The following is an 11,439-nucleotide window of genomic DNA, read 5'->3' as shown; positions in this document are numbered from 1 at the left end:
TACTCTCGTTGGCAATTACAACAACAATGCATTTCAAATGTCATGTTTTCGCATCCGAAGTTTCAGTGTTTGGTGTTAATGCGTGTGAAAAGTAGATTCATCTGTACAATCGAGCACAAACACTTGTTTCACACATGAATCGAACGAGGGGGCTAAGGAAACTAACGAAGAATGTCTCATTTATGAAAATGCATCATTTCCATTCTCCAAACGATGGCATGCATTTTTTTGTATGAGTGTCAAATATAATGGATGTCAATATTTTTATTTAAATGGGTCAAAAGTTAATGTTTGTATGACAATATACAGTCAGCGTAATTATATGGTGTGCAGGCATGTCTATAGCAAGTAGCTTCTAAAAGTAAGAGGAAAAAACGTCGTTTAGTTCTTTTTTTACTTTAAATCTGCACATGCTAAAGTTGTAAAATATTGTATATTGTATAGCCAAGAAATTAAGTCAAATAACTAAGGTTCGATACCAATGTATAGAGGATATTGTTGCTAAGGATCTATAGATGACGTTAAGGTTTAACCCTTCTTTGCAGGTGGATCCGTTGGGCCGTATACCCGAGCGGTTACGGTCACTGTCCTGTGTGGACTATTGGGAGGTTGTGTTGTTGGGTGCGTGTGGTGCGGAATGCTCGTGAGGGTATTCTGGTGTTTGTTTGTCTGTGCCTTTGGGTTTACTAGTCCCGGATCATGGATCGAAACTAGTAGGGTTACCATACCCGAACTTTGAAGGCTTGTGGAATGATCGCAGGCTTGTGGAGTAATTGTTGGGAGGGGTAATATGCATGGTGGCTACGAATGTCGTAAGATGTTGGTGGCAATTTTTGCTATTTATCCCCTTTCAGCGATTGTTCCATTGTAGAGAGCCTGCAAATATTAGTTATAATGGTAGTAGCTTTGGCTATGAAGCTGGGCAGGGGTTATAGCCAATGGGTGACCAGTCTCGAACTGTTTGGGCTTCTACTGGTAATAGCTTCGGCTATGAACCAGACCGAAGGTTTCGGTAGCACGGGTGTCAGGGACCCTAGGTTTGCGGATCTAGCATTGCAGTTGGTGTTGGCATCGTGCTGGAGGTGGCTTATACCCATCGTGCTGGAGGTGGCTTATACCCAAATCGGGTAAAGCTTCGGCTCGATGAGGACTTGCATTGCAACCGGGTGTCTGCAGGAGCAGGAGTTTTAGATGGACTCTGCTCCTCATCCAAGAAAGCGATCACGTCCAAATACGTGTTATCGATTGGTACCTGCATTTTGGAGTGGGGGCGTGGGTTGACGCTTTGTATTAACTGGTGTTTATAGCACAAGACCGCAAGGTACGTACTCTAAGCATCTTGTCTATCGGTCCGCCTGGTGTGCGGTCCGGGCCTAACCGATTTCACAAAAACTTTGCATATCGTAATATTCCCAGCAAACTTAGTTCAAGATCGAAGATGGGAAATATCGGTCCACTCCTTCTGGTATCTCCCGCACAAAATGGCCAACATTTTGCAGGAAATGAATTTCATAATACTTCTTTGTGCAAAATAGTCAGGCGTAATCCCAGTTTGTTTGTTTTTTACCTTTTGCAGAAATGCCCATATATTGTAAATTGGATAAATAAGCACATAGCTGTCACAAATTATAACGGTAAATGTTCTGACCCTTGATATATTTCGGTTTATTTGTAAGAGGATTTGATACCCACTGAGAACCAAATTAGAACCAAATTGGTTAAAAACTAGCCCATAAACCCCAAAATAGAATCAAAAATACTTAATAAACTGTATGCTATTTATCATTCTGAGTTTTCATTGAATTTAAACGCGAAAAAGTTCAACATGACATATCCCTGTATAATAATTGATATTTTGAAAGACTTACATATGTATGTGCTCCAATAGGTTATGGGCTATTCTGAGCTACTTGATCGGACATTCCCCATATAGATTTCGAACGTTTTGTTAGTATCGGGCTTATTTCGCAAAAATAACCAAAAAACAAATCATGATCTGGACCAATCATATTTTTTGATGTTATTTTGTGTGTAATATATTTTTCAACGGAAAAAGAGATAATCATTCAAAAAAAGGGTTAACTCAAGGATAGATCAACGATACACATCTTCAATAAATACTTTTTGTATAACATCTAATTATTGTTGTAATATTTTAAAAATTCCGAACCCAATTTTGAGCTTTAACCATAATTATATTTGAACATTTTATTATATGTTCTCGATTATTAATTGTTATTGTAATTTTATATAATCTTGAAATTTGTTATGATTTGAGGCCATTTATGTTTCCCATAAAATTAAAAATTATTTAAATGGGACAATTTTGATGAACTCTGAATAAAATGCGTGCCCCGACAGCGGATGTGTTTGAAAACATTTCAAAATGCACGAGAGACAAAACAAACATAAAATTAAAGAAAAAAGAAGAAAACGCTTAAACTTCATCACTTGTACGAAAATTGTAATCGATTGACAAGATCAAAGTGCTTTGATGTGGCCTCACCATTTTCACACCCTCTATTTGTTTTCGATTCCAGAGCTTTCAATTTTCCTATCGTATATCTCGGCCGATGGTGATGATGATGACGACGACTACGGAGTCCGATAATTCATGGGGCTGAATGGCGAAAGGGTCTACCCATCCATTTATTTGAGCAAATGTATGTATGTCCGTGCCTATGTTCGGTTCTCTCTAATGGTGATGGTGTGTGAGATGGGCGCTATTGCGTGCCAAGTTGAGAATCCGTAAGTAAGTCCATGTAGTTGTTCTTGTAATTGTAATTGAGTTGTTGGAAGATCAACCCACAACACACATAAATCGATTGGCAGAACGCATATTTACCAGTGTCAATTATTATGACAGATACATATGTATGTACATACGAATATATGCCTTGTTCATTATCTGAGTACTTTTGTGTGTGTGTGTGGTTGTAAAGAGCATCTGTGAAATTGTCTTTATTCTGTTCAAAGTAGAATTGAATAAATTTCAATAATTTAAGTACAGCTCTTAGCTCTTTGGAATATTGTGCGTTATTTGGAATCCAGCAGTTGTCGCGATCGGAAGCACTGGAATTCGTTAAAGATTCCTGAGTTGAAAAGTAACTGAAAAAACACATCCTCTTTCAAAATTTAAATGACAAGATAAATCAATATGAAAAGTTGTCTAAACGAAGTCAATATATAAAGGACTATAAAAGGATTTACACTCAAGGATAAATTATTTAGAAAATTTATATATCAATGGAAATAATATTTTTTTAAAAAGACAACTCTTTAACAAGACTTTTCAAGAAATAAATAAAGAAAAAAAGCGAAAAAGTGAATCTAGTGATAAGCCAAGAATGAAACAAGAACACTAAAAACGATGATAATAAAAAAATCTTGATCTTCCTCTATATTGTCGATTAATAAGCATACATACACGGACATGTGTACACTCTTAAAAATATATACATACGTACATATGTGAAAAAAGTTTGCTCTTTTAGTGAAACAAATATGACAATACAATTGATTAAATGACAAAATATATATATTTGTACATCGCCCTGTGTTGATTATTTGAAGATTTCAGTTCAATTCAGTTAGTGATTAATTTATTGTACCATTCGATCTCATTTTAGTTTGCTGGTGCTTCATTCGGAATTAAGGCGTTCTTTGGCAACGACGTCAAGAACCTCTAACATAAAAAATTAAACGTGTTACGAAGTGATTAATTTCATACAAATTATTATAAGGAAGTTCAATACACACATCTCTGCCATCAATTAATTGACGTCAAAATGCAGGCCTTTCGTTGGGGCCTAGTGGGAGTTGCACTGCTCGTCGTTGCTTGTGCGAACGCAGCAACAATTGTAAGTGAATATGAAAAAAAAAATCATTTATTTTTTATATTTTGAAAAGTGTTCGCATTCGTTGTTTAAGTGTTCGGAATATAAAAGAAAGTGAATTACAGTAAACTTCAGGAATAGAATTACGTATGCTTACAAAAAAATTAGCCGTACCGTCCAGTGATTTTTTTAAACTTAAACTCTGACCATATTCTTGGGGCTAAAAAAACTAAAGTTTATTCTCGAGATAAGAAGAAAAATTAATTAAATAATCCCATTTTTAATATGTGTCCGAAAGACAGAAATATTTAAAAGAATAAAAAATAAAGCAAGGTCCTCAGAAATTAAAACAACCATTCGTTTTCAATACAAGTTCTTACACCACCAGTCAGATGGGTGGGTAAAAAGTGTTTCATCGAGCATAGCATGTCGTTAAGCATATCGAAAAGCAATATCTGAATACCTTAAGGTACATGGGCATTTCCGGCAAAAAGTTCAAAGAAAGACCCCATTTATCATTTTTTCTTCTAGTTTTTACCATAAATCTAAATGCAGATACTGCAGAAATAAAAAATATCGCATGAGAAAAATCATTCGCAAAAAAGGACAGGCCAAATATTAAAAGTATAATAAAAATGTTTGATATTTCGTATTTATGAAAAGAATATTTAAAGTTCACAATTTTCACACAACTCACAGAGTTTTCCCATTATTAGCAATGATGACTGAAGACATGTATATTAGAATATACTTTTGTGACCTTTATCACAAAGGATAAAAACCGGAGGCTTTCAATTTATAGTACTCTTAAAGTTCTACAAAAAAGTAATTGCATTTGATCTATTTAACATTTAAAGTTGTATTTTGCCTCCGAAAGTCGTGGAAGTGCCCAAATGTTACCTCCCCATTCTCCATTTCAAATTCTGAAGTTGTTCAACATATCTAAATTTTTTGGAAGGCTTGTAATTTTGAAAAATGAAAAATGAAATTTGTTGTTTTTGTAATTAAAGAAATCCGTTCCTTTTACCATTTTTTTTAAATTAACAATTTGGAAAATCCGTACTGATTGGATTTAGTTTGTTATGGAATAATGGTTAACATTTTGGATAGGATTAAATTAATAAAGGGTTCTCCATACACAAATTATCATGTTGTAAACAATCAGTGTTGTAAACGGTCAGTCAGAACTTATTTACCCTCCACCAAGAGATGGACATTCAAAATACCAAAGATTGATCAGGCCTTCCAGATGAAAGCAGACATTCAGGTTGGGCTAGGACCTTGAACACACCGTAAAATGAAGCTTGGCGCTTGGGGAATATATCCGGAATCCTCAAAATACAAAAGAGTTACCTTTATATTGTTGATAATTATTTTTGCTAGGTTTGCATTACAACACATAGCGATATTCTAGGTGTTTAGAATATCGCAGCTGTTCTGACGTCAGTAGCAAACAACAAAATCAGTAAATTCCACGGCACTCTCAAGAATCACTCAGTCTACTTATAACTAATTCTGCGAAAAGTTCTTGGTTGGTACTCTCTTAGATTTTAGATTAATTAAATCAATAATTAAAGTCAAAAGATCATTTGGTTTTGAGTAATCATATGCGCCTGATGTACAAATATAGTGTGGAACTAATTTTATGAATAGATATACTATACTCATATTACTATGAGTCTAGATATATTTACTCGAAAATTGGTCAAAATGTACATTGGTCAAAGGATTTTTATCACCTGTAGCTTCGAATTAAATCCTTTAGAGGATAGGACATTTTCCGTAACATTTTTTGAGCTTATTGTCGCCATTTCCACATGAACATGTGAGGAAAGACATCGGTAGGGTTTGATAAATGTCCCTGAGAAAATTAAATATAGATAGAGTGGAATACCGAAAATTAAACGAGACCTTTGTATGGCGGTTCACCATGAAAACGGAATGCCAATATATACGATTAGAACCTTCAAAATACCAAAGTGGGCAGAGACATAAAATGGGGGTTATGTCAACACATGACCCTACAGTGAAATATATGTTAAATAAATCTTTCATGCCTCGGTTGTAAATGCGGTGTAAACCTTTATAACTCCAAAAATGGGCAATTCCGTTACATTGAGGAATATTTTAAACCGTGGATCAAAAAATACTTAGAAAATATTTCGAAATCGCGAAAATTGAAATTTGGGCTATAAAAATCTCGTTCTTACTAACGAATTGTGAGAGGACTCAAATTTTGCGTTTTTTATGGTTCCAGATAATGGTAATGATAAATTATCTTCAACGCTGGTATTAGCATAATCCATGTTACCACAAATCACAATTTAATCCATGAAATGTTTCTGGATATGTCCGGATTTGGAAAATATGGACCTGGTTGGTGGTTTCAACTGGATAGCCCCACACAGCACATAATCGATTTATTGAAGTTTAACAAAACTGTCTTTGTCGGAAACCCATTAAATGTTTATTTAGAAGATATAAAAAATAACATACAGACCCCACATTTATTAATAAAATTACATAAATCTAAATCACCAAACTAACACATACATCGCCACTAAATTTGTCTTGGGTTTCAGCACAAAACATTTAAAAATGTACATTCTTATGAACTTCCGTTTCGATCATTAATCTTCAGGAAATTACAAAGATTTCTGATAAGCGCCAGCTCAGCAGATTGTTCCACAACCCATAATTCAAATCTATTTACCAAGGTCATATTTGAAATATATGAATTCAAGCCTAAAATATAGAATCAGCAAGACAGTAATGAACACAACGACAACAACAACACCATTTGATTAGATTCAATGATGCGTCTAATGAAATCGTTGATCTCACCAAGAATCTAAGTAGGTCTCATTGATAAAGTTGGCATTAAAAAGTGAACTCGGTATTAAATAATCAGTTTTGAACAAACAAACGCACATAGATACATACATGTATTTCAATTATATTTTTAAAATTAATATTTTCGATTTCACTTGAATATTAAACTATAACAAACCAGTAAGGAAAGTTCGAATGTCGGACGGGCCGACTATATGATACCCTCCACCACTTTGAGATGAGATTTTCATGGACCATTTAAATGGAATCGGACGATATTAACTGTGTGAACTACATAGATTTTTGAACTAGTTTAAAATAACCCGTACGGATACCATTGTGAAACCTATAAAATGTCAAATTTCATGTAAGGCGAACAAACATATATATGGGAGCTATACATAAATCTGAACCGATTACAAACTTAACACAAAGCATTCTAGACTGCAAAATTTCGAGAATATGAAACAAAATGTAGTACAAATAAATCTAAACTTAATTCTATACCCTCTGAGAAATTTCGTGTAAACAAAAACATGTCTCTTCGTACAAAAAATAACTATATATAATATTTAAATCTTAAAAACTTCTTCTGATTTCAAATTTCGTGTAAATTGAAAAAATTCATAGTCTCTTTGACGAAAGTGCACCCTCTACATAAATATACACAAAGACATGTACCCCAGTGTGGCGAAGGGTATGACTAACTTATAGGTAGTCCTCATAAAATCAGAAATGAATAATTAAAAAGACCTTCAAAACTCTATAAAGTAGTTCATTCTCTATGGGGCCTATATCAAAACTCGAACCGTTTTATCTAATTTTGAAGATATACATATATACAAAAATAAAATCCTCTACTCGACCTTGACCTAAAAAAATATTCCCTTTTTCAATAATAAAATTAAATACATTTTTATTCCTTATACTCTTTAGGGCTCATCAAATGATGAAAATGTCGAATTCATCGATGACATTCAAAGATTGAAAAGAAGCAATAGAGGCTAGTAAGTAGATCATTCTAAATAATTTCACAATAGTAGATTAAGCCCGAACTTTCTAAAATGACTCAATTTTCCAGTATGAGAGGTCAAACTCAGTCACAGTACTTAAATTTTGGAAAACCTGAACAAGATGGCAAAGCTGAAGCAGAAGCTAACGAAAGTGGTTCCCGATCAACAGTATGTAAGTTGAAATGAAAACTAACAAATGTCGGCCAGATTGATTCTAACACAGTCAATGATATTTTCCAGCTGGAAGTCACGGTATGGGCCAAGCTCAGAGTCAATTCTCTGTAGGCGATTGTGGTGAATGTGGAGGCAGCAATGTATATGGTAGGTTCGGACATATGCCTATTACTTAGTCTAGAATTTTACATGGTCTTTAAATTCCATAGATTATAATGCTGGTTCACCAGATCCATTGATTTACGGTGGAGGAGCTGGGGCTTATCAACCAACGACAACATACACAGATGGTACACCATCAACCCTTATTGGCAGACCAGGAGTTGGACAATACGATACCCAAGGTAAGGGTAAACCCCGATAGTAGAAATATTTGCTTATTAATGACATACATTTCGTTGAGCAGGACAAATCTTAGCACCTGGTCCACAAGGTCAATATGGAATTCCAGGTAATTTTAACACAAAAATCGTAATTTTAACAAAAAGCTGATTATTTTTATCACAAAAGGTACAACATATGGACCTGGAGCTACTCAACAAGGCGCAGATATTGGAGGCACTGGCCAACCTAGTATTGGTGATGTTGGACAACCCTCGAGTGGCCAAACAGGTTTGGCTCCACAGGATATAGTCTCCGGGCAACCGAGTTATGGATCAGGACAACCAGGCATTGGATTTGGACAACAAGGTGGAGATCAAACACAACCAGGCTTTGGTCAACCTGGTTATGGTCAACAAGGTGTGGGTCAACCAGGATATGAAGGTGCTGGTCAGCCAACAGGACAACAAGGGGCCGATCAACCAGCTTATGGAGGTGTTACACAACCTACAGGTCAACAAGGTGTAGGTCAACCAGGTTATGGTGGTGTTGGTCATCCTTCCGGACAACAAGGCTTTGGACAACAACCAGGATATGGTGATTCAGCTCAACCCACAGGACAACAAGGTACAAGTCAGCCTGGCTTTGGTCAGCAACCAGGTTATGGTGGTGTGGGTCAACCCACTGGGCAACAAGGTGTTGGTCAACCTGGATATGGTGGTGTAGGTCAACCCACAGGACAACAAGGTGTTGGTCAACCTGGATATGGCGGTGTTGGTCAACCAACAGTACAACAAGGTGTTGGTCAACCTGGATATGGCGGTGTTGGTCAACCAACTGGACAACAAGGTGTAGGACAGCCCGGGTATGGCGGAGTTGGTCAACCCACAGGACAACAAGGTGTAGGACAACCAGGATATGGCGGTGTTGGTCAACCCACAGGACAACAAGGTGTCGGTCAACCAGGATATGCTGGAGCAGGTCTACCTTCAGGGCAGCAGGGTTATGGTCAACAACCTGGATTTGGAGGGGTAACACAACCAATTGGACAGCAAGGTTTTGGCCAACAACCAGGTTATGGAGGAGTTACGCAACCCACAGGACAACAAGGTACAGGTCAACCAGGTTATGGTCAACAGCAAGGTCAAGGACAACCAGGTTTTGGCCAACAACCAGCCGGACAACAAGGTGCAGGTCAGCCTGGTTTTGGCCATCAAACAGGAGCTGGTCAGCCCGGATATGGCGGTGTTGGTCAACGAGGAACTGGACAACAGGGTGTCACTCAACCGGGATATGGTGGTGTCGGACAAACTGGTTATGGCCAACAACAAGGAACTGGACAACAAGGCGTTACTCAACCTGGATACGGCCCACAAGGTGTTTCTCAACCTGGATACGGCCCACAAGGTGTAACTCAACCAGGTTTCGGCCAACCTGGACAACAACCAGGCGTTGGACAAGTAGGTGGAAGTCAACCTGGCTTTGGCCAACAAAGACCAGGATTCGGTACAGCACAACCTGGTGTAGGACAACACTCGTATGGTCAACCCGGTCAAGGCCAGCAAGGTATTGGTCAACAAGGCTACGGAATTGGTCAGCCAACATCCCAACAAGCAGGATTTGGTCAAGGCGGCGCAAGACCGGGATATGGTACCCAAGGTGTGGGCCAAGCCGGAAGACCAGGATATGGACCGACTATCGGTGCACAAATTGGTGGTGGAAGACCAGGATTGCTTCAACCAGGACAGCCTACAACCGGAATGGGTAGACCAACACAACCTTCTCAAGGAGTATCTAGACCTGGATTTGGACAAGGTCATGTAAGACCAGGATATACACAGCCACAAGGTAATTACTCACAACATTTTCCATGTATTAAAGCGTACCCTGAACCTTCTGCCAATCTTATCAAAACTGATATTGATCAAAACTGTTCGATAAAACATACACAAATTTCTACATATAGGTCCTGGAACCGGTCAATTTGGTGTTGGTGGACCACAAACGGGCGGTGGCCAACAGTATGTACCCGGCCAACAACTCAGACAACCAGGTACATATTCAACACTTAAATAATTGAATAAATGTCCTAAAAATCGTTATTTATATTAAAGGTTTGGCTCCTCAACAACCTGGAACAGGTGCAGGTGCTTCACCAACATATGGACAACAAGGAGCTGGTAGAATACCAACCACTCAACCAGGTTATGGTCCTCAACAAATCGTACAGCAGCGACCAGGTCAGCCTGGTTACGGTGTACAACAAGGTGTTGGAAGCCAACAAGGTCCAGGGACAGGTGTACAACCAGGATATGGAACTGGCGTTTACCCAACTGGAACTGGTGCTCAGCAAGGAACAGGCGTTGGTACTGGCGTCGGAGGTCAACAAGGAGTTGGAGGTGGTTACCAACAAGTTGCCGGAACTCATACCGGCTACCAAGCTGGAACTGACTCTGCTTACCAAGCTGGATCTGGATTACGCCCTAGTACAGGAGTACAACCAGGTACTGGAGCTGGCTCTGCAGTCCAACCAGGAGCAGGAGGTGTTTATCGTCCAGGTACTGGTGTACAACCCAGTGGCGGAGTTGGTTATCAACCCGGAACGGGTGCACAAACCAGACCCGGTGCAGGATATCAGCCAGGAACTGGAGTTCAGCAAGGAACTGGTGCTGCTGGCTATCCAGCTGGATCCGGAGTCCAACCAGGCACTGGGGCTACTTATCCAACAGGCGCAGGAGCAGGAACTGGAATGGGTACAGGAGCTGGAACACAACCAGGCATTGGAGCTCGTTACCCAACTGGAACTGGAATGGGAACAGGTGCCGGTGTACAACCTGGTGCAGGAGCTGGATATCCAACAGGAACTGGAATGGGAGCAGGTGCTGGTGTGCAACCAGGTGCAGGTGCCGGATATCCCAGTGGAACTGGAATGGGAGCAGGTGCTGGTGTGCAACCAGGTGCAGGTGCCGGATATCCCAGTGGAACTGGAATGGGAACTGGTGCTGGTGTGCAACCTGGTGCAGGAGCTGGATATCCCACTGGAATCGGAATGGGAACAGGTGCCGGTGTACAACCTGGTGCAGGAGCTGGATATACAACAGGAACTGGAATGGGAGCAGGTGCTGGTGTGCAACCAGGAGCAGGTGCCGGTTATCGACCAGGAAGTGGTGTTCAGCCAGGAGCTGGTGTTGGAGCCGGTTACCCAACAGGAACAGGTGTTCAGCCAGGTGGTGCCGGCAGTGGATATCAACCAGGCGCAGGTG

At 39.1% G+C, this 11,439-nt stretch overlaps 1 protein-coding gene across 1 annotated transcript; it reads left to right on the top strand.

The window, feature by feature from the left end:
• Positions 1-3,772: 3,772 nt before the first annotated feature.
• On the top strand, positions 3,773-11,430 carry LOC133324871 (uncharacterized; the record flags this gene model as incomplete). Its single annotated transcript, XM_061533699.1, has 9 exons — positions 3,773-3,848; positions 7,605-7,675; positions 7,750-7,853; positions 7,922-8,002; positions 8,065-8,199; positions 8,262-8,306; positions 8,366-10,024; positions 10,143-10,229; positions 10,291-11,430. Coding segments are annotated over exons 1-9 (3,382 nt in total), but the record flags the coding sequence as incomplete, so codon positions are not given.
• Between the last annotated feature and the right edge of the window lie 9 nt (positions 11,431-11,439).

This window comes from Musca vetustissima, unplaced genomic scaffold, assembly GCF_032173495.1.
Source record: "Musca vetustissima isolate MV318-11 ecotype Yass unplaced genomic scaffold, APGP_CSIRO_Mvet_v1 utg52023, whole genome shotgun sequence".
NCBI classification, from domain to species: Eukaryota; Metazoa; Arthropoda; class Insecta; order Diptera; family Muscidae; genus Musca; species Musca vetustissima.
The sequence above is the reverse complement of the archived record's forward strand: the minus strand, read 5'-3'. Positions and strand labels throughout refer to the sequence as shown.